The sequence below is a fragment of the Neovison vison genome, chromosome 14 (genome assembly GCF_020171115.1).
Source record: "Neovison vison isolate M4711 chromosome 14, ASM_NN_V1, whole genome shotgun sequence".
Lineage (NCBI taxonomy): Eukaryota > Metazoa > Chordata > Mammalia > Carnivora > Mustelidae > Neogale > Neogale vison.
The window spans coordinates 8,855,026-8,878,546 of NC_058104.1; the positions used below are offsets into that span (position 1 = coordinate 8,855,026).

Genomic DNA, 23,521 nt, shown 5'->3' on the forward strand with positions numbered 1-23,521 from the left:
TCTGGTTTTATCACCAGCTTCAATCTGATTTTTCACAAACCTTTTCTATTTTTAGTTGGCAGATAAACCGTGAAGAAATGAGTTCCCCTTAACGACAGCAGATGCTCAGTGAAAGACTTGTTTGACCCGAGACAATAGTCTGAAGGAGGCAGGAGGCCACATGCTGCTTATCTAGGAACCGGTGGTGGAGGAGGGAAGTGGCGCGAGACCCCGACACCCACGCTCCCGGCACTTTACCTTCAGTGCGCCTCTTCTTGGAGCGGGGGTAGCCCTGAGGGCTGGCCTCTGCCGTGCTCTCCACAGGGCTGAGGGAGTGGCAGTAGGTGGTGACGGGCCCCCACGGGCAGTCAAGGGACTGGGACACACGCTGCAGACCCTTTCCCAGGTAGGACAGTCTAAGGAAGGGATGGGATGAACAGGCTGAGTAGCTCGCGGGCCCTCATCGGTCCCTTCTTCCCTGATCCGCCATCACCGTCCACCCACCCGCCAACTTACAGCAGCTGCTTGTCCTGATGGAAGAGTCGGGGGGAAAACTCGGAGAGGAGCTCCAGGAATGCCAGGTTTGGGGGCTGACCAGAGGAGCCAGCCGGAGGAGGCTCAGACAAGGAGAATCTGATGCCTTCCCTTGGTTGAGCAGAATGATTTTAGGAAGGTGGTCCCTCTTCCCTTCCCTCCCAGGGCTGAACCATCCTGTCCAAGTGCCCCTTCCCGAACCCCGATTTGTTTCCCAGAGGACCCCCACGGGCCAGACGGCTCCCCTTCGACATTCTTATTCCTCCCTCCCAGACCGGGCTTGTAGCTAGCTCTCCCTGCACACGGCCGCTGGCGCAGCCCTCCTAGAAAGATCCAAGTACCCTGACCTCCAACCTTCCTTACTTGTGCAGTGCGACCACCAGGTCACGGTTCTGTAGCTGCTGGGGTCCAAAGCTCAAGGCAAACCTTCGGGCGAGGTCACGCATCTCACTGAAGGCCGGAAGCTCATTCAGGCCCTGGGGGCCCTGCTCCTGCAGCAGTTCTGTGTACAACTGTGTCCAGGAAAACACGGTACATTTGGGAAAAGAAGCAACAAAGTGGAAATAGAAAAGTACAGCATTCCCTTCTCGGCCCAGAAATTCTAAAGGGCTTGGGATGTCATTTGCTACTTTTACTCCTTCCTCCCACAACCCTCTGCGGTAGAGAGCGCCTTCACCCTTGCTCTGTAACAATACAAACGTCGGGAGTAACCGAAGGGACTAAGACAACAGACTAAAAGAAAATTAGGAATTTCTATCCTTTTACTCTTGGTGCTCCTATGTCCTAATAGCTGAATTTCTGTGGAGTTAGGGTGGAAACTGCCCACCAGCGAGTACTTTCCACAGACCTACTAGTGAGGAAGGAGACTATCAAGCAGAGTCAAAGTAAATCAGAAGTTCCTGTTCGTAAGGATCGCACATCCTACATGGCTGAGGGCAAGCGGACAGCTGGCGGGCCACGGGGAGGACAAGGATCATCGGTCTGAGGTGCTCCAGGCAGAAAGGCGTACCTGCTTGAGGCTCAGCAGCAGGATTCGGGAACAGTGACTGCGGTCAATCTGCCTTGCTCTGGTTAATGTTTCCTTGATAATGTCACCGTAGTCGTTGTAGAACTGAGGGACAGGAAATGGAGACGCGATCATGTTTGACCAGAAGACAAGACTTCCCGTTCTATCTCTTCTCATCATGTGTCCTTCCTGAAGTACTTTACGTCAGGAAACAGGAGTTTGAAGTATAAGACAACTCGGACTGGACCTGCTCTCCAGCCAGCAGGCCGGGGCCCAAAGACATCAGAGTGTAGACAAAACGAGAAAGGAAGAAACTCTGCCCGGAGACTGCATCTTGGGGGAAGAAGCGTCATAAGCTCGCCAGTGTCTGCTCCCTTGGCGGCCCCGAAGCCTTCACTGTTTGCCTCTCCCCCACTAGAACAGAAGCTCCTCTACTCTGCGTTGCTCAGTGCTGTGTCCTTAGTGCCTGGAATGGTATCTGGCCCAGAGTAGGTACTCAAAATATACATGAAAAACGAGCAGAAATCCTTACAATGGTGAGTCAAGGAAACTGAGGTACACAGCTAGATATCTTGTAAGGATTGATCCCTCTTCCATTGTGTTTTTTTTTTCCAATTATTTTTTAAAGTTTTTTTTTTTTTTTTAACTTTATTTGACAGAGAGCACAAGTAGGCGGAAAGGCAGGCAGAGAGAAGGGGGAAGCAGGCTCCCCGCCGAGCAGAGAGCCTGATGCAGGGCTCGATCCCAGGACCTTGGGATCATGACCTGAGCTGAAGGCAGAGGCTTTAACCCACTGAGCCACCCAGGTGCTCCTGGTTTTTTTGTTTTGTTTTGTTTTTTTTCCTTCTTGTATTATACCCCAGTTTATGGAGACTGCATTCACGGGGGAAAAAGGGTTCCGGATATAAAGAATAAGATTTTCTTCCAATAAATTTAATCCAAACAGCTTTCTTCCCATGCCCATTCACTACTGATTCTTCCACGTCCCTTTATTCCAAACACTTGTTGCCTTCTTCCTCCCACTCTCCTTCACGCCTGGCTTCGAGCCTGGCAGCATCACCTTCCCCATCCTCCTTCCCGGAGTGCTCCAGGGTCTGAAGTCCCCGTGCCCAGCCTGAAGTCGGTCCACCGCACCTTGTTGTAGTGTTTGAAGACATCCGAGGCCGCATCCATCTCCAGGACCCCATAGAGCAAGAGCTTGCAGAACCCGGCCAGGAGGCGGCGCCGCTGGTGCAGCTGCTCTATGTGCACGTGGTCCTCCTGGGAATGGCCTGGCTCACAGTGAACGCAGAATGGAGATATCAGAACCACAGATTTAGGACTCTTGCCCTTAAGTGCCTGAGCCAGGCCCAAGCCCCACACCCCTTTCTGAGCCCCAGGTATAGAGTCCTTGTACCGCTGCCCAGTTCTCCGGGCTGGATGAAGACGTGGTCCATAAGAAAGCTGGCTAGCTCAGACTGGAGAGTGGCTTCAGGAAAAAAGACAAGGGGTCTAAGGAAATCACGACCCCCTAAGATCATCTGAGGGCTGAAGACGAGAAGTAGATCACTTAGGAGGACAAAAGCCTGTTGGGGAAAAAAGAATGCTTAGAAAAGACAGGATATTAATCAAGACAGAACTTACACAGCTCATTCCCCCTTGGAACAAGGCTTCCTCAAACCATGGGGAGAGTCACGCCTCCTTGGTCCCCCTCGAGTACCTGCTCCTGGATGTCAGAATCCACATCTGAGAGGCAGCTCTGGCAGAGTTCACAGAAGGCCACCACCCTCCCCTTCAAACTCCGCAGCTGCTTCTGTGGAGACAGTGCTTATGGAGGAGGAACAGAGACACAGGCTCCTTGCTTCCCATCCCCCCACTCAGACTCACACTTACCTGGGAGGCATCTGATTCAGAAAGGTGGGTTAGTGTCCAGAGAATGGAAAAATAGACAAGAGTCAAGGCTGGCAGGATCACCTGTAACAACCAAACATCACCAAGTGGACGATCAGGAGAGTGAGGAGCAGATAGGGAGGGAGGGACAAACGGGCAACACACACCCGAAAAAGTGAAGAGAAACAAAAGCAGCGAAGAGAGAAAATGAGATTAGGGGACACCGGGTTCCTTCTCTGGGGAGTAAAGGCACGGATTCTGGACAATTGTCAGAGAATTCCGTCTTGGACGAGCACGCCACTGCTCCCTTAGTTATCTGTCGCCTCCCAGAATCCCTCAGCTTTATCCTTTACTCCCAGGAAACCAGAGAGGCGGCTGCTTCCAGGCACTGCACAGTACAGGTCCCCCTCTAGGGTGGAACAGAAGGAACGACATGCGCACGACTCTGTCTCGCGTCTACGCCACAGCCCCGGGCCGGAGCTGCCTGGGCCCGCCCGGAACACAGAGCCCTCAAGGACTCGCCCTGGGCTCCTCTGGGACTCGTCTACTTGCCTGGTGAGGAACCTCTCCTGTGTCCACAGCCTTCCGGAGGAGCCGGTAGCACGGCTCATAGAGCTCCCAGCGACTCAGGTCATGGGCGCTGTGGGGAAGAGGGGGCAGCGTTACACAGGAACAGTGCTGCTGGCATCAGCGCCACGGCAGCAGCAGGGACAGGAGAAGGGACCGGCGAGCGGCTCACTTGTAGAAGGCGGAGAGGCGCTTCAGAGTGGCTGCCAGGCTGTACACCTCGTCCTCGTCTAGGAAGGGTGACTGAGGACGTAAGAAGATCCACGATGGGATTTTGCCAAGAATTCACGCACCCACGTTCCCCATCTCGTGGCCTTCTCTGACCCAAATTTGGGGGGGTCCCGTCTTTCAGCCCCCGGCCCTACCTGCAGGAGCTCTTCGAGTTCCTGCTGGAAGCGGTCAGTCAGCAGGTCCACCAGCTGGCTGCGGGCAAAGTCCACCCGGCCGAAGAAGGTGAACTCGGGGTTACAGAGCAGATAGAGGGCATGAGCCCCCGCCTCGAGCACCGCAGGCTCCGCGTGCTTCACCACCACTTCCTGGAGTTGCTGTAGGAACAGCTCCAGATGCTGACGGAGAGAGAAGTGAGAGAAGGTAGCGTGGTGGGGGGCCGGGGGGGGCAGTCTTACGGGATGGGGGAGCCCTGGGGGCGATTAAAAAACAAATCCGACTGAAAGCATTAAACTTCAAGGATAAGATGCCTGTGAAAGGGAAGGCTTACGGACTTTTCTGGAACCCAGGTTCTGGAGAAGAACCCGATCTTGGCGGTAGAACCTCTGGCCCTAGCAAGGAAGCAGCACAGTCTGTGAACGGCAGTGTCTTCTCTCCTCACCTTCTCCAAGCGCCTGGTACAGTAGATGTTGAGGTCAAAGTAGTTGAGAAGCTGGAGCAGGGGGGCAACCTTCTCCGCGTCAGCCGAGAACTGGAGGGATGGACAGGGGGCGCTGTCTCCTAGCTCACCTGCGAGCCCCACTCCCAGTCCCTTCACCGCTCGCTCCCAGATACTGCGCGGTGGGGCGGCGCTACCTTGGCCAGGAGCTGCGGGAGCAGGGGGATGAGGTGCTCGGTGAGCTTCACCTTATCATCGGCTTGGGTCTTCCGTTCTTTGGGGGTTAAGCCCTGGAATTAGACATTTGAGGGGTGGAGGGAAAGATGTAGAAAAATAGCGAGTCCAGAGAGTGTGGATGTGTAATCCTCTTCCCTATGAACTCATCTGCCCAGGAAGGGAGAATTCATTCGGCAGCTCCTTCAGCTCTCTCTTTTCTAGAAATGGAAATCTTTGAGGGGCAGAAAAGGGGCACTCAAACCCAGCACTGGAGGATAACGATGGACAACGCTTATCTGGTTTTAATCTTGCTCACCAACCCACCCACCCTTCCTGCCATACCTTCCTCCCGGTGAGCCGCCCCACGGGCGGGTGACCCTCGGAAGCTTGCCGAACGCTGGACACAAGGATTTCTATCAGCGTGCTCTCCTGCACGTCGCCCAAGTCTGGGTTGGCAGGAGGATGAAAGACAGAACCACAAATTAGCCGCCCGCCATCTCCAAGTCACTCCAACTCCCCCACTGCCCAGGACGCCTCTGCCTTTAGAAGACTCCCGGTTTCCTACTAGGAGGTGACAGGCCCCCCCTCCTCCAGCTGTCACACGGCACGCACTCTGGTCCTTCTCCAGCAGCAGGCTTGTCAGACTCTCCCAGTCCTTCAGCTGAGCCCCTGCACAGTCCCACAGGCTGTCTACCAAGTAGGCAGCGTGGTCATGGAGCTGTGGAAGAAAGTATATGTTTCTTTTTTTCTTTTTTCGTTTTTAGAATTTTATTTAAATTCAGTTAACATCTAGTGTATCGGTAGTTTCAGAGATAGAGCTCAGAGGTTCGTCAGTTGGACAGACGCTCAGGACCTCACGTGCCCTCCTCAAAGCCCATCACGCAGTGACCCCATCCCCCCAACCATCTCCCCTCCAGCAACCCTCAGTTTGTTTCCTCCGGTTAAGAGTCTCTCATGGTTTGCCTCCCTCTCTGATGTCGTCTTGTTTTATTTTCCCTCCCTCCCCCTATGCGCCTCTGTTCTGTTTCTTAAATTCCACATATGAGTGAAATCATAGAATCCTCTTTCTCCGGCTGACTGACTTTGCTTAGTTAGCATAGAACCTTCCAGTTCCACCCACATCATGGCAAGTAAGATTTCACTGGAAAAAGGTACATGTTAAGTTACTGAAGCCACGTTAGAAAATTCCTGTAAATACTGCTAAACCGCGTCTTTCCTTCCTGCGGCGCCAGCTCCCCTTCTCTGCCAGCAGCAGGTCTCACGCACCACAGCCACGTAACTCCTTCCCATACGTCACCTCGCTCTCCACAAAGAAGGACAGCAGGAGGTGGAGAAAAGTCCTCTGGGCGCGCGGGCTTCGGCGTCGCGGTCTCCCGCCGTCTGTTCCAGTCTCGCACGCAGGGTAGAAGAGCCTGGTGGAACGAGTGTGGGGAAAAGGCCACGCACGGGAGCAGATGAGGAGGGGACTCATCACAGCGGAGCAAAGAAAGAGTCTGGGGAGAGGGGTGAGGGAAAGAGGCAAAGACCCAGGGAAAGCCTCGATGAGTTGAGCAGGGGCCGGCAACACCCAAAGAAACTTGAACGGCTGTGGTGGGTGGTCCCTGGGAACAGCAGCGGCGGACGCAGGAGCGGACACGGAGGACAGCATCACAGGAACAGACACTCACTTCCAGTAGAGAAACTCCCCCGCAGCAGACGCCAGCGCCCGGTGAGAGGCGTACACAGCAGGGTAGATGCCCTCACAGTCCGCATCTGTGAGCACCCCTTCCATGTTCCTGCCAAGACAAAAGAGTAAAAACAGCCGAATATGAGCGTTGTCCTCTAGCACAACTAGGGCTAGAAATAAAGAGGCAAATGAGGATTTGGGAACAATCCAAAAGAGAAGCCAAAAAGAAAAAAAAAAAGCAACGAGGCCGAACTGACAAACAGCTTTTCAACGCCGAGTGGAAGACAAAAGAGCATCGAGGGTCGGGGTTGAACAAGAAATGTTCCTGGAGATCCCGCAACTCGGGCATGACCCCCGGCTTTCAACCGGTACATAAAGAAGTGTCAACTTATGAGAGACGGAGGGACAGGACTCGGGGTCTGTCTGTCGTTGGAAAGGTCAGACTCTGAGACGCAGGGCTCCCCGTCCCCCTGGACTCACTTCAGGATAATTGTTAGTAACTTGACGGCCTCTACTGCCACATCATACTCCCGGTCCATGACCATGGAAACCATCCGGTCCTGTAGGGAGAGAGCACAGCGCTCGGCACCGGACCGTACCCATCCCCAGAGCTCACGCTCTCACTTGAGGTTCCTAAAGAGAAGGCGCGGAGGCAGACAGCTACAGACACAAAGAGCGACAGGAATGGAAAGGGGAGGTGGGGCAACGGGAACCATGGGAGTGAGCCCAGCACACAAGCGAGCGCGGCCCAGTGGCACCTTGAAGCGGCTGGTGAAGAGCTCCAGGCGGGCCGTCAGGTCGCCGCAGCTGTACAGCCCTTTCAGAGCCTTCAGGCACTTCAGGCGGACTTCTCGATGCTGTGGAGGAAAATGGAACCAGGACTGACCATTCTCTACTCAACCCCCACTGGGCCTTCTTCCCCCTCTGGCAGAGGACTCCTTCTGGGCCTTGGTGTCCTGCGTGTTGAGGACTTTGGGATGAGTCCGAGCTAACAAACAGACGGATCACCGCAGAATCTGACAATCGTAACGAAGAGGACCCTGGGCTACCACCCTACACTCGTCTTACCAATCCATTTCTTGCTTTTCCTAGCTTTCTTGCTTTTTCCGAGGGAAAGTCTTTCTCTGCTCCGGTCTGGAGGTGTTCAATCTCCTGGATGCCGCCTTCCCTCTCCTGCCTCATCCTACCTTCCCCAATACTGGGCAGTTTTGAACTCCGCGGCCTTCCTTGATGGGCTGACCACTAGTGAAGCTTTCAAACGGCGAAACCAGGAAAAGCTGCAGCATCTTAGGGCAGGGAAGAGGGGGAGGGGAGCGGGAGAAAAGACTTCAACACGCACCTTATCATGCAGGGTCCAGCCAATATATTTCAAATAGCTGTCCGTGAGGAAAGATGTGCTGTAGCTTTGCATCCAAGACCCAATTTCCTCGATGCAGATCGCACGGATCTCAGGAAGGACATCCCTAGGCGCAGAAAGGGAAACTGACCCCTTAGCACCTTCTCTCCAGACTCACTTCCCGTCCTCCCACACATCTTCCTGCCGCAGAAGAATCTATTTTCTTCACTGAAATACCCTGCCCCATGCCTTTCATCCCCTCCTCCCAACAGAAGTACATTAAAATTAAACATTTTCTTTCTGTAGTACTGCATAAAATTATTGAGCATATCCTCCTCAGCCCTTTTAAAACTGATTTTGGGAATATAACTGTTGGCCAAACTTCCACTCGAAGAAAGCATTAAAATCCGCTGAAGGGTTCTGGAAAGGCAGAGGTTGAAATCTAGTTAAGAGTGAGGGGAAAAAACATGGATGCTATTTTTAACTTGACTCCACCTGTTCTTTTAAACGGTGCAAAACTCCCCTGCCTTTAGCACGGTGACACAGCGGGCTGGGCTAGAGGACCCTGGGAAAGATGTGCCGAGCTGCCCACCCTCGGGAGAGCTCTGCCTTTTGGCTCTTTGCTCTTGTCTTCTCAGGTCTCCAGCCCCAGGAAGATGGGGATGGGAAGGTCTTCTGCAAAGTTGGAGCAGAGGAATATCAACAATACCTTACTCTTCTATTTTCGCTCCCAAAAGAGCTTTTAGGAGTCTTTGTAGTTGGGGATGAACTAAACCTTACTAATTTAAAACATCTGTTGTCAGGGTTTTTGCTCCTGTTGCATTAGCGCCAGGACTCACCAAACAACCAGGGTCAGGATGGGGGTCTTGTTCCTTTTACAGATTCTATAACCAAGGACCAGCTGCTTCAAAGAGAGGAGCTGATTCACTCACCTGTACCGATGCACAAAGACACCCCTGAAGAGGGCATTCATCATCCCCTCAATCTCCTCTTGATGCTCTTGGAGCTAGAGGACAGGGAGGAACAGGTCAATCTTTCTTGTGCCCATTGGCATAAGGCCACAAGAGTAAACTATGACTTCCACCATTTCCTATTTATTACAGGACACACTCTGAACCCCTGAAAGCCTTCTAATTCTGGAAGAAAGTATGTATGTAGTCAACTAATGTCTCAGAGGTTTATTTGTGTTTTGTAAAAATGAGTATCTCCTCTGGGTCTGGTTATTCTGGCTATCTTTGGCTATTTAGAGGCGCTAGCTGGTAGTTGTACACATCTTTGACTAACAACAATTGAGAAAATGAAATTTTAATAAATGGAGTTTGACAGAAAAAGTAGAACTAGCAAAAAAAGGGATGGAAGAAATTAGACCAGTGGTCTTCAACTGGGAGCCCCTCGGGGGACATTTAGCAACTTCTGAAAACACTTTTAGTGGTTACTCCTGGGCGGGGGTACTACTGCCATCTAGCGGATAGAGGCTGGGGTGCTGTTAAACATCCGGCAGGACAACCCCTGTGTCAATAGTGCCATTGTTGAGAAATCCTGGATTAGATGAATGATAGGTATCAAGGAAGCAGAATGATAAGGGGAATTACAAGAACAACAAGGAAACAGAATTATAAGAAAACATTCTTTAAGACAGCTGATCCTACCTCTTCAATAAATCAACATACTGGGAGGAAAATGGGGGAGGCAGAAGTTCTATGTAAGATTAAGAGATTTAAGAAATACAAAAAATACGGTGCATAATCCTTAATTAAATACTGGTTGGAGATGATCAATTAAAAAAGGCATTTTGCAGACACATAAGGAAATTTAAATATGGACTGGGATTAGAAAACTATTAAAAATAATTATTAGTATTTTTGAATGTAAAAATGGTACTGAGATAATGTGGGGATAATTTTTAGGTGACTTTAAAAAAATATTTTGTAGAGTACATATTTTAAGTCTTTAGGTGGAAATACCAGTATGTCCATAATTTACTATACCAAAAAACAGATGAAACAAATACAGAGAAATATTAGTTGTTAAATCTACATAATTTGTATAGTGTTCACTCTACCAGTGTCTCCGCTTCTCGGAACGTTTGGAAATTTTCATATTGAAAAGAAAAGGAAGGGGCACCTGGATGGCTCAGTCAGCAAGTGGCTACTTCTTGATTTGGCTCAGGTCAGGATCTCAGGGTCCTCGGACAGAGCCCTATGTCAGGCTCTGTGCTCAGCAGGGAGTCTGCTGGAGGATTCTCTCTCTCCCCTTCTCCCTCTGCTCCCCCACCTCCCTGCTCCAGGACGTACTCTCTCTCTCAAATAACAAGAAAAGGACCTGGTTGGCTCAGTCAGTTAAGCGGTTAAGTATCTGCCTTCATCTCAGGTCGTGATCCCAGGATCCTGGGATCCAGCCCCGCATCAGGGTCCCTGCTCTGTGGGGCACCTGCTTCTCCCTCTCCCACTGCCGCTGCTCCTTCTGCTTGTGCGCTCACTTGCTCGCACACTCTGTCAAATAAATAAAATCTTTAAAAACAAACAAATAAATAGCAAACCATAAGAGACTCAATCTCACAAAACAAACTGAGGGTTGCCGGTGGGAAGGGGATAGGAAGAGGAAGGTTGGGTTATGGACATTTGGGAAGGGTTATGTGTTATGGTGAGTGCTGTGAGGTGTGTAGGCCTGACAATTCACAGACCTGTACCCCTGGGGCTAATAATGTATGTTAATAAAAAGTAAAAAATAAAGTTAAAAACAAATAAATAAAAGTAAAAAATGAAGAAAAGGAAAAAGAGGGTAGAGGGAAGGAGGAAAGATGTGTCATCAGCACCAATTTCTATAGAAGTTTGGAAAAAGGCAATTGGGAAAAGGCCACTGAGCACAGGGATTAGGAAGTTACTGGTTTAGAGAGAATAATTTCACAGAAAATCCAGGTAGCAAAAAAGGATTCAGATGGAAATGAAGGAAGTAAGGAAATGCTAAAAAGGAAGGTCAGAGATGGAGTAGTTCGTAAAGAAGAAGGATCAAGGGCCTACACACAGTTATACATGAAGAGCAGAAAACAGCGGGGAGGGAGAGATTAAAAACCAAAACCGAGGGCGCCTGGGTGGCTCAGTCAGTTGGGCAGCTGCCTTCAGCTCAGGTCATGATCTCGGGGTGGGGGGCTGGACTCCCTACTCAGCCCCTTTCCCTACTTTGCCCCCTCTCCCTCTCAAATACATAAATAAAATCTTTCAGGGGCGCCTGGGTGGCTCAGTGGATTAAGCCACTGCCTTCGGCTCAGGTCATGATCTCAGGGTCCTGGGATCAAGCCCTGAATCTGGCTCTCTGCTCAGCAGGGAGCCTGCTTCCCCCCTCCCTCTGCCTGCCTCTCTGCCTACTTGTGATCTCTGTCAAATAAATAAATAAATTTTAAAAGAAAAGAAAGTGATAACTTTACAAATAAATAAATAAAATCTTTTTAAAAGCTTTTAAAAAATAGAGAAAAAATAAAAACCAGAAGAGAAATGATAACCGACGAGGCAAGAGCCTAGACAAATCAAAGATTTACAGTGGTAGACTCAATATAAGGCCTGAGACAAACTTCCCCCCCTTTTTAAAAAAGATCTTTTAGGGGCGCCTGGGTGGCTCAGTGGGTTAAGCCGCTGCCTTCGGCTCAGGTCATGATCTCAGGGTCCTGGGATCGAGTTCCGCATCGGGCTCTCTGCTCAGCGGGGAGCCTGTTTCCCTCTCTCTCTCTGCCTGCCTCTCCATCTACTTGTGATTTCTCTCTGTCAAATAAATAAATAAAATCTTTAAAAAAAAAAAAAGATCTTTTAAATTTATTTGACGGAGAGAAAGAGACACAGTGAGAGACGGAACTCAAGTGGGGGTGGGGGTGGTGGGAGAGGAGGCCGAGCAGGGAGCCTGAGGATGTGGGGCTCAATCCAGGACCCTGGGATCATGACCTGAGCCCAAGGCAGACGCTTAATGACTGAGCCACCCAGGCACCCCGGCCTGAGACAACGTCACCTACATAAGGTTTAAGATCATACAGACACTGAAAACAGTAAAAGAGAGTGAGGAAAGATTTACCACGGGAGAGACCTTGGTGAGGGGTGGGAAAACAGTTGGTGCAGTGAAACATGGGGAGTCCTCCCAACCTCATGCCTGGGGAGTTTCAGACACTATGAGAGAGTAGGGGGCGGAAATCAGTGTCTCATGACATATATAGCTGTCTGAAGATTTAATTGATATAAAAGATTTTGTTAGGGCTTATGTCCTCCAGTGGTCTTTAAGTTTGAAAGGGAATAAAGCAAATCGCTACTCTACCCAGGCAACTCACTCACCATCTCATTTAATCTTCATAAAATGGCCAAATTATCTCCTTTTTAAAGAAAAGGAAACAGGGGCGCCTGGGTGGCTCAGTGGGTTAAGCCACTGCCTTCGGCTCAGGTCATGATCTCAGAGTCCTGGGATCGAGTCCCGCATTGGGCTCTCTGTTCAGCAGGGAGCCTGCTTCCCTCTCTCTCTCTCTGCCTGCCTCTCTGTCTACTTGTGATCTCTGTCTGTCAAATAAACAAATAAAATCTTTAAAAAAAAAAAAAGAAAAGAAAAGAAAAGGAAACAGAAGCTTAGAGATTACATAAGGCCATGGAACAGGTAGCTAATTGGAACAGAACTGAAATCCAGGAGTGACTGAAAGGCCTATTGCTTTCCAGTCCTTCAACAGCTGACCTCCCTTGTCAGTGTTTGGCCTTTAGTACTCCTGGGGTGACCTGCAGACTGTACACTTGACTAGGTCAAAAATTAACTCCCTGCGTAAGATGCAAGTGCAACACTTAAACACATTTGTGATAATGAATGCAGACAAAGGAAACTAAGCAAAAGTGGAATTATAAAGAACTCTAAAGTTTACTCTAAATTAGAAATAATTCATTGAGCTCACATTCCTGAAACAAGATAAGCACACCGTGACCTCTGACAGGGTGGGTGTTTTATGACTGTTGGACTCCACTGTTCAAAACCTGGAAGGTCATGATGCCTCTGGCTTACCCAAGAGAAGTGCGTGCTTGGGCACCTCGAAGATGGGCTACAGCAGCAGTGGGTGGAAACTGGGAGAAAGGGAGGGATGAGGCAGGAAACACTTCTTACTTCTTTGCGTTTCTCCAGCAGGCTCTCCAGCCGCTCAGGTGCTCTCTGTCCTGGCCCCTTATTTCGTTCAGCCTCATACTGTCGCTGATTATTATCTTTGTGCAGACTCAGCTGAAGGGCAACTCTTACCAGGGAGGTCATTAGCTTCATGGCTTTGAGCCAGGAAAAACAAGAAAAGGGAATTATTATTTAGGTCAGAGGAGCGAGGATAGGTTCAAAAAAGAAAGGAAAAAAAGCTTCTTGTGGTTTCAGCGGGAAGAGGAGGAGAAAGCGGGAAGTGGGGCAGTTGGGGGAAACTTACCATGGCTGCTGCCACCACTGCAACCAAAAGACAGAACAGAAAGAAAAAGATTAGAAAAGAAGAGGAGGGCCCTGGGTGGCTCAGTGGGTTAAGCCTCTGCCTTCGGCTCAGGTCATGATCTCAAGGTCCTGGGATCAAGCCCTGAATCTGGCTCTCTGCTCAGCAAGGAGCCTGCTTCCCCATCTCTCTCTGCCTCTCTGCCTACTTGTGATCTCTCGCTGTCAAATAAACAAATAAAACCTTAAAAAAAAAAAAAAAGAGGGAAAAAAAAAAACAAAAAGAAAAAAAGGAAGGGCAGTAAAAATGAAAGGCTAGCAGAGTGACCCTAACATCTGGAGCGGACTTTTTTTCTCCCTCTTTTGGGCTTCCTTTAATCCTCAGCATATTCCCAGCAGGTGAGCTATGAGAAACAAGTTAAGGCTGAAAATTGTCACTGTAATCTACCCTTTCCTGTAATACCACTAGTGAGAAACTTGATAGAAGTTCAGGTAAGAAGCCTGCCCTTTAAGCAAAGAGCTCAGACAGAGCTAAGAAGGAAGATGCAGGACCAAAGAACAGAGGAAATTTCCCAGAGAACATTTATAGAATAAAAGTGAGTGCTCACCTGCCAGGGTGCTGGTGTGACGGAAGGCACGGACCTGGGAGTCTGACAGTCCAGTGAGCAGGGAAATGAGGTTGTCCATTGGGAAGCCGTCATAGAGAAGGCTATACTGGCACTGAAAGACCAAGGTCTTCACAAATTCACAGAAGCTGCCCTGGAACTTCTTCCAGGATGGACCTGGTGCTGTCAGCGGATAGTCTCCTGAGTCCTACAGGATTTATGGAAAGGATGAGAAAAGTATTATCAAGTCTATGAAACCACAGGGACTTGGGATGTCAAAACCCAATAGCAGAGTAAAAATGTATCTCTGGTACACCTCATTTCCTGCTATTCTCAACTCTAGATGCATATTCAGATAACATCTATGGGTCCCTTTTGCCCCTAAGAAATTAAACTCCTTCCAAAAGCTATCCTATTTCCCAAAATCAGAAAAAAGGAAATAATGGGCCTTGTATTTTGAAATAAGAGTGGCAAGAGGATCTTGGTTGTCCTCCTCCACCTCGTTAAACTGTTCTGTCAGGTGCCGGATGATCTCGGAGTTGGACATCTTCTTGAACATCTCGGGGGTCACATTGCCTGAGGAATGGAGGAAATGAGGTACTTAAGAGAAAAATAACAGGACACTGTGACCATCTGCATATACACCTAAGATGAGCTACGGAATACACTGAAAAGAGCTTGGGTGGGGAATCAGAAGACCTGAATCCTCATCATAAATCTGTTACCAGCCAGCTGTGTATCTGCTATAAAACAAGCTCTCTAGAAAATCCAAAGGAATCAAACAACAGAAAGCAATGGAAAGCTATGGTTTAAAAAAAATCCAAACAGGGGCATCCAGTTGGCTCAGTCAGTAAAGCACATGACTCTTGATCTCGGGATAGTAAGTTCAAGCCCCACGCTGGGTGTGGAGCCTACTTTAAAAGAAAAACAACAACAACAACAAAATGAAGCAATAAAGCTACACCAATTCTGGATTCTTAAAATGCAACCTGCCTGAGATTATCTTGCCCCAGTAAGTTAGGTCATGACCTCTGGGGATCTGGGGGCCCATAGCTTCAGTGGCGAAATACAGAAGGAAATGGCTAAGGAAATAATGAACAGTAAAAGATTATTTCATCTAGAGAAAGGAAGACTAAAAGATGTCTAATGGTCTATTTTCATATTTGTGAATATCATCTTCATAGTGTTAGTGTGATTAGTTATTTTTCCCCAAAGGGTCTTAGCTCCAAGCCAACATAGTTCCCTAACTGGATCACTTACCTACTTATCTATCAACAACATAGATCAGTGAAACTTTTCTAATGCTTTACTTTCTCCCTTTATTTAGAAAACAATTAGTCTTACTCATCTAAATGTAGCAAAAGTTTCATAACATAGGAGTAAAGGGCTAGGGAGTACAAGGGGTAGGAGATTCCTCACCTTTACATCCACAAGATCGGATGAAAAAGTTAATGAGCTCCAGGAATCCTGCATCCTGGTCTTGCTTGTAGCTATCCAGCCATTCATCCACCAAAGACTAGGAAAACAAGATGGATGATTTCTATTTCTGGCAATATGACAGACTGAAAATGTTATAGGATTGTCCCCACTGAAACAGCTAAACTTATGATCAAAATATTATAAACATCTTCTAAAAGGTATTGCTAAACTGGAATGAAAAGTAGAATCCCACATAGATAAAAAATGAGGTGAGGGTAGCAATCCTGGGAGATAAGGAAGCCGATTTTTGCTCTGAGGGTTCTATTAAACGCTGGACATTCTGACTTTCTGTCCAGATAGCTGCATGGAACCTAGAGCATGAAAGATAGAGCTTTTGGGTTTTCAAGAAGAGAGCTCCTAAAAGAGGTTTCTGTAATAAAGCTAAGTGCTAGAAAAAGTCACATCATGGAAGCAGGAATGGGAAACAAACCTACAGGCTAGAAGGGGACATCAAGAAAATTAGCTTGTTATGACTAGTGGGGGGGGGGAACTCTCCCTTGAGAACTCATAACCATAAGCCATCTCTCAGGTCTGGATTTGTAGTCCAGATCCACACTATCTATATGACCAAAATACTCTCAATCAGAGAATTTAATTCCAAGTGATTCTGGAATGTTCCCAGGCAACTACAGAAGCAAATGCAGATTCTTCCCTTAAAAGCCCACCTGTAACCCAGGACCCAAAGAATTCCAACATATAGAGCTCCAAGAAAAATGAGCAGCTCATAGTGAAGCTTAGTAAGGAAATAAGGCACTGAAAATAAGAATTATCAGGGAAAAAATGGAATTACATTCACAGACTTCAAACATTTAAAATTATTACAGATTATAAACCATGCTACAAATAAATAAGTAAATAAAATATTTAAAAAAAAACCCACTTTTATTTCACAAAGAGAGAGATCACAAGGAGGCAGAGAGGCAGGCAAAGAGAAGGAAGCTGGCTCCCTGCTGAGCAGAGAGCCCAATGCGGGGTTCGATCCCAGGACCCTGAGACTCTGACCTGAGTCAGAGGCAGAGGCTTAACCCTCTGAGTCACCCAGGTGCCCCCTAATTGAACTATTAAGAGACACGGAGAATAGAGTGGGAAGTTCTAATTTGATGTCTAATTGAATTGTGGATGATACTGGAATGACAAAGAGGCACTATCTGAAAAGAATTTTCCAGTCATTGAAAGACACCAATCTTCAGAGCCTAGAAGCAATAGATTTCAAACATGACAAATAAAAAGGAAGTTTACACCTTTAAGCATTCTATAAGACGTTAGATACAAAAGAAAGTCTCAAAAACAATCAAGGTGAAAGGGATCACTTAAAAAGTATTTGCATGTAACACAAATAAAACAATTTACAAATTATATCTGTACAAATACATCTGCCCATAGTCATATATGGCTCTTAAAACTAAATCAAATAAAAATTAAAAATCCAGTTCTCGATCATACCAGTCACTTTTGAAGTACTCAATAGCCACATGTGGCTAGTGGCTACTGTACTAAAAGATAATACATAACATTTTCATCATTACAAAATGTTGTTTTAATGCTAACTTAGACTGACAGCTGACTTTCAGCAGCAATAAGGGAAGTTAGAAGGCAGTGGAATAATCTTTTCAACGTGCTGAGAGAGAAAAATGTCACCTTAGAATTCTCTACCCTTTCAAGACCTTTTAATAACCTTTCAAGAACAAAAGATATTTCATAACAAGCAAACCAAAAAAATGAGTTTGTTAATAAACTCTACCTAAAGGAGATTTTAAAGGATAAACTTTGAACAAGTGAGTGAATTTGTATGTAAGATTTGAGAAGCAATGATAAGCCAAATGATAAACATGTAAGTAAATACAAACACTGTATAAAAGAGCAACATCTGGGTGCCTGGGTGGCTCAGTGGGTTAAGCCGCTGCCTTCGGCTCAGGTCATGATCTCAGGGTCCTGGGATCAAGTCCCGAGTCGGGCTCTCTGCTCATCAGGGAGCCTGCTTCCCCCTCTCTCTCTGCCTGCCTCTCCATCTACTTGTGATTTCTCTCTGTCAAGTAAATAAATAAAATCTTTTAAAAAAAAGTTTTAAAAAAGAGCAACATCTAATTTTTTGGAAGAAGAAAAATAGATATAACTAAAACATTACAACACTATGAAAACTGGAAAGGGAAATTAGAATTAAAGTGTTCTTAGGTCCTTACAGAAGACAGAAATCCAGGGGGACCTGTGTGTCTCAGTTGGTTAAGTATCTGCCTTTGGCTAAGGTCATGGTCCCAGGGTCCTGGGATTGGGATTGAGCCTCTGTCGGGCTCCCTGCTCAGTGGGGATTCTGCTTCTCCCTCTCCTTCTGCCCATCCATGTCCACTCATGTTTGCTCACTCTCTTTCTCAATAAATAAAATCTTTTTTAAAAAGACAAATCCAAAAGCAAGCAAAGAGGAAAAAAAAGAAACAGAAAAGATAATATAAAGTAATGGGGTGCCTGTGTGGCTCAGTCATTAAGCCTCTGCCTTCAGCTCAGGTCATGATCCTGGGGTCCTGGGATTGAGCCCCACATCGGGCTCCCTGCTGGGTGGGAAGCCTGCTTCTCCCTTTCTCACTCCCCCTGCTTGTGTTCCTTCTCTCTCTGTGTCTCTGTCAAATAAAAAAGTCTTAAAAAAAAGATAATACGAAGTAGAAGTATAAAATGGTAGAAATAAATTCATATGTATCAATAGTGACAATAAATGTAAATGAATAAAACTCTCTTGTTAAAGAAGAGATTAACAGAATGGATTAAAGAACAGAATCTAGATATAAACTACATGCAGAAGACAGACTCCAGACATACACAGGAAGACTGAAGGTAAAAAGATAAAAGGAGGGGCACCTGGCTGACTCACTCGGTAGAGCATGGGACTCTTGATCTCAGGGTTGTGAATTCAAGCCCCAGGTGGGGTGGAGAAAGTACTTAAAAATAAAGTCTTAGAGGGAAAAAAAAGGATAGAAAAAGGTATTAGGCAAACAATAACTAAAAAACAAAGCTAATGTAGATGTAATACACCAACAATTTTTTGTCTTAAAATATAAAAAGTGGTGATATATAACAAAAGTTCAATTTACTAAGGCAACAAATGCTCAAAATACTTAAGGCAAAGATAGGCATGAATACAAAAGTAGTAACTAAAGAGATCATCTTTATGGATTTTTTAAAATTTTATTTATTTTTTTGACAGAGAGAGACACAGCGAGAGAGGGAACAGAAGCAGGGGGAGTGGGAGAGAGAGAAGCAGGCTTCCTGCTGAGCAGGGAGTCCGATGCGGGGCTTGATACCAGGACCTTGGAATCATGACCCGAGCCGAAGGCAGACACTTAATGACTGAGCCACCCAGGCGCCCCTCTTTATGGATTTTTTATAAAAAAGATATTTATTTATTTGACAGAGATCACAAGTAGGCAGAGAGTCGGGGTGGGGGCAAGCAGGCTCCCTGCTGAGCAGAGAGCCCAATGCGGGGCTTGATCCCAGGCCCTGGGATCATGACACGAGCTGAAGGCAGACACTTTAATCCACTGAACCACCCAGGCACCCCCTCTTTGTGGATTTTAATACATCTCTCTGCAATTGACATGCCAGACCAAAACCAAACAAAAAACCCAAAAACCTTGTATAAATATCAAAGCTGTATCACATTTAACACTTTTGATCTCACCCAAGAGAACATTCTATCCAGCAACTGGAGAACACACACCTTCTTTGAGCATATGTGAAATAGTTTTGGAAATGAACTGAATGCTAAGTCATAAAGCTAGTGTCCGGGTGCCTGGGTGGCTCAATGGGTTAAGCCTCTGCCTTCAGCTCGGGTCATGATCTCAGGGTCCTGGGATTGAGCCCCACATCAGGCTCTCTACTCAGCAGGGAGCCTGCTTCCTGCCCCCCACCCCGCCCCGCCACTGGACTCTCTGCTTACTTGTGATCTCTCTGTCAAATAAATAAATATTTCAAAAAAAATAATAAAGCTAGTCTCCATGTTTCAAAGACCACATTTTCTGACTATAATGTAATCAAGTTAGAAAACAATAACAAAAATATAAATAGAAAAACTTCTTATGTGTGAAAATCTAAAACTGTTCTAGAAACTATAAAAATCTACATTATACATCAATAAGACTATGTCTCAAATAATTGAAGTGAGTCACAGAAAACTATATAAAGATGGTTCATTTATTTAAAGAACATATTCGCTAGTGATAAAAGTATAAGGAAAGACAAGTGAATGATTAACAGAAAATCTACTTTAGTGATTATCTCTGGGTGGTGAGGGGCTGCCTGGGCTGGATGGAGAGAAGATATACTATGGCACTATTAATGTTTCTCGAGCTGAGACTAGAGATGTGGGTGATTATTCAAATTTTTTAAAACTATATATGAGCCTTCTACACTTTTAGATGATAACAGAATTACAATAAAATTACGGGAAGAAAATGCAGGGAAGGAGAAAAAAATTGGGTTTAACTGTTAAAGCGGAGCTCAAAAGTGACAAGGGTGAACAAGTTGCCACCCATACCCATGATTTCTCTCTAGATTATCCAATGCCACTGCTTGCCTCCTCCATCCTGATTAATAAAAGCAAAATCTATCCTGTTCTGTGATACTTTCAGGAAAGCAGCATTCTCTCACATCCAAGGTCTTCCTTACATCATTCCAAGGATTCACTCCATGGTCTTATCACTCTTTCCTCATATAGGTTACACTCCCTACATCGTCCACATTAAATCAATTTTGTAAACATTTGTCCTTGTATTTCTACAACAGGTAAGATGGTAACAAGAAACAGAAGGTGAGACCCCGTTTTACCTGCATGTCACTTTTGGCAGCTTTCACAGCATCAAAGAGATGACTGGCTGGTAGCTCTGAGTCTTTCTGGCCATGACCACGTATCATTCGGGACCCCTTCTTTGGATGTTTTGCCACCTAATAAGTACAAAGAGATCAAAAGTATTTTTAAAAAGTCGAAGTGATAGGGGCGCCTGGGTGTCTCGGTGGGTTAAAGCCTCTGCCTTCGGCTCAGGTCATGATCCCAGGGTCCTGGGATCTAGTCCCCCACCAGGCTCTCTGCTCAACGGGGAGCCTGCTTCCTCCTCTCTCTCTGCCTGCCTGTCTGCCTACTTGTGATGTCTGTCAAATAAATAAGTAATCTTTTTTTTAAAAAAGTCAAAGTGATAGTAACAGTCTTATTGCCACACAAGTAGGCTTAAGCTGCCGATTTCACAGCAGAATTTGATCTAAAATAACGGATTCTTACATTGTAAACTTTATTATTTCTAGCTTTTTCTTTTTTTAGATTTGACAGAGAGAGATCACAAGTAGGCAGAGAGACAGGCAGAGAGAGGGGGGGGGAAGCAGGCTCCCCGCCAAGCAGGGAGCCTGACATGGGGCTCAATCCCAGGACCCTGAGATCATGTCCTGAGCCAAGGGCAGAGGATCAACCCACTGAGCCACCCAGGTGCCCCACTTTTTCTCCTTTTAAAAAGTCCCCTAAACCATTCTTTTTCCTTTCTATCTTTAATAACCTTCTTTTATTCCTTTCTCTTCAAAATTGCCTTCCTCCTTACTTCTGTCCCTTAACACTCTAATTTTTGCTCTTTCATCAAACATTACCTGAGCCTTTTCTAGGTTTTTGTTTTTGCTGCTTCCCAGACTAGGTCCAAAAGCAAAATCAGACTGATTGACTCACTGGGGTTGTTTTGAGGGGTCGTCTGGCTGCTCTCTTCCTCACGCTGCGTCTCAGGCTATCTTCAAAGTCACTGCCTTCATCAGCTGACAAAGAATCACTATCCCTATGAGGGAGTATGGTTCTCCTCAGATACGCCACCCCAGTCCCTCTGTATAAAATGGCAAATGTATTATAATTTCTTTGTCTGTAACTGTAGTCCCTTCCCCATGAGAAAAATATATTCAGATTTTTTTTTTTTGAAGAAGAGGTTTACTTTAACAGGGAGTAGAGACAAAATCTTAAAGGAAAACTTTCACTTGAAGAAGCAGTGAAGATGAAAAATGAAAACGGGAGTGGGTAAAGGACAACGCTTTCCTAAAATTCTCTCTGAATAAGAAAGTCAAACGATAGGGATCACTGCTGTGGAGAAAAATTGGCATGCCTTGGGAAGTCACACATTAATCATATGTAAACTGGAGATTAACAGGTGCCTACAGTTAAATTTCACCTCTTGAAACAAGTTCACAAGTGTTATTGATTAAAGTTAAACTTCTATAATAGATAAAATCTGGTTCCCAGCAGTAGCACTGATAGAAAGGTGTCAGAGGAAGCCAATTGAAAAATAACCAGGAGATAAATCACATCTTGTATGAGGTTATTTTTTTTCCTGGAAAGATTAAAAAAAAGATAAATTATTATAACCTTCATAAAGTAAGCTCAAAGATAAGGATAGACCAATCTGTTTATAAAATCCCCCCCCAAAAGGAACATCACACACCAACTAACAAGTATATACAACTGGTTAAGAAACCAATGAACTCTTCTCCTTCCCCCGCCTCCCCATCCCTGTAACACATCGAATATACAAACGTATTTGAGAAAGATTTGGATGAGCTGGATAATGGACTTAGAAGATGTATTATTTTTGGTGCCTACAACATGCAGGGCAGGAAAGAGGAAAAAACAAAAAACAAACAAAAACAAAAAAACAAAACCAGCCAGCGGAGCTGGAAAGCATCGCTGTTCTGAACCAGTAAGCTTCTCTTAATGTTTTCAGAGAGTCACAGGCATACAAAGGGGAAAGCTGCCCGCACTGCCCGAGAAAGCCAGGCAATGCAACAAGTTCTCACCAACTCCACTCACCCCTGTGAGGTCTGGCCCGAGTCCCTGTTACCATAGGGCACACTGACAGAAGAACTAGAGGATGCAGACAAGCCCCTCTGTCCACCTCCTGCTGCTCTCCGCAGCGGCGAGGACACACTGCTTGGGGAAGAGGAGGACCGCAGGGTAGGCATGCTGGTCCTGCTGCGGAAGAAAGAGAGAAAAGGGCCTTTATCCACCACGTCTCCAGCCTCGGCTCCAAACATACTGTCTCTTTCCAAGGGGACTGCTCTGCAACTCGGGGTTGGGGTGTGGATGCACCAAAAAAAAAAAAAAAAAAAAAAAGACAAGAGTCATGCACTTAAGACACCATGGCCTGAGGGGTGCGGGCTGGGAGTTGTTCTCGGGTTGCAGCAAGACGCACCCCTGAGCCGCTTAAAGCAAATCCTTCTCTGCAGGAGTCCAAGCGTCGGTGGCCTGGTGCAAGGGGACCGGTTTGCTCACGTTGCAAGTAAAAACCCCCAAAACAAAAAAGGACCCACTCCTGCATTTTTAAGCTGGAGCCTGATTCCACATTGAAGGGAATAGGTAGCGCTCAATGCCCTGGGGGCGCAGCCGCCATTAGAACCGGGCCAGAAACGCTGAAGGAATAAACGCAAACTCGCGTTCCCCCTTTTTCCCCAGAAGATGGTATCTTTGACAAGATCCTGGGGTAAGTGGGCTGAGGAGCTTCCCAACTGTTGAAAAAACTATCCGTCTCTTGGGGGCTGGGGCGTGGGGCTCCTGGCCTCTCTGAAGAAAACCACGGAGGCATGGAGGAGGGCGATTCCTCTCTCAGGGCTGCGAGTGCAGGTGGGAGGGCTTATTCCCAGGTCCCAAAGGAGCCTCACTGTTTGAGCCGGGAACAGCGACGTCTGGTTGAGCAGGAATGAGGAAAAGATCACTGCCTCCGGTCCCTCGGGGGTTCTACGGTCACCTCACCTCCAGGACAGGCGCCGGCTGCTTCCCTTGCGGCGGTGGAAGAAGCCAGAAAAACGCGGGAAGGCACGAGGCACGTTGTGCGCAGGCGCGAGCTCAACGGCCCGTCCCACTGCTGGTAATTGTCGCGAGGCTTGGGCGTGCGCGATCTCGTGCTCACCACGTTCCAGTCACGCTGCACGGGCAGCCTCGTGAGGGCACGAGCTTTTCGGCGTGCCGCCCCGTCACGTGGGCTGGGGCGTGCAGACCGCCAGCTTTAGCCCTTCTCCACCC

General features: G+C 47.0%; 1 protein-coding gene across 1 annotated transcript in view; it reads right to left on the reverse strand.

Moving 5' to 3' along the window:
* Positions 1-22,464, reverse strand: part of STAG3 (stromal antigen 3) — a 38,398-nt gene extending 15,934 nt beyond the window's left edge. Inside the window, 29 exon segments of the mRNA XM_044233291.1 lie at positions 238-395; positions 496-624; positions 877-1,025; positions 1,523-1,624; positions 2,654-2,790; positions 2,916-3,084; positions 3,219-3,311; positions 3,392-3,472; positions 3,941-4,028; positions 4,128-4,198; positions 4,321-4,521; positions 4,785-4,874; positions 4,979-5,071; positions 5,340-5,443; positions 5,563-5,581; positions 5,584-5,715; positions 6,295-6,409; positions 6,665-6,772; positions 7,144-7,223; positions 7,422-7,520; positions 8,003-8,126; positions 8,932-9,005; positions 13,118-13,269; positions 14,023-14,227; positions 14,519-14,595; positions 15,439-15,535; positions 20,311-20,427; positions 21,191-21,293; positions 22,313-22,464. Coding sequence (XP_044089226.1) covers positions 238-395; positions 496-624; positions 877-1,025; positions 1,523-1,624; positions 2,654-2,790; positions 2,916-3,084; positions 3,219-3,311; positions 3,392-3,472; positions 3,941-4,028; positions 4,128-4,198; positions 4,321-4,521; positions 4,785-4,874; positions 4,979-5,071; positions 5,340-5,443; positions 5,563-5,581; positions 5,584-5,715; positions 6,295-6,409; positions 6,665-6,772; positions 7,144-7,223; positions 7,422-7,520; positions 8,003-8,126; positions 8,932-9,005; positions 13,118-13,269; positions 14,023-14,227; positions 14,519-14,595; positions 15,439-15,535; positions 20,311-20,427; positions 21,191-21,293; positions 22,313-22,464 — 3,319 coding nt within the window.
* Positions 22,465-23,521: the final 1,057 nt, after the last annotated feature.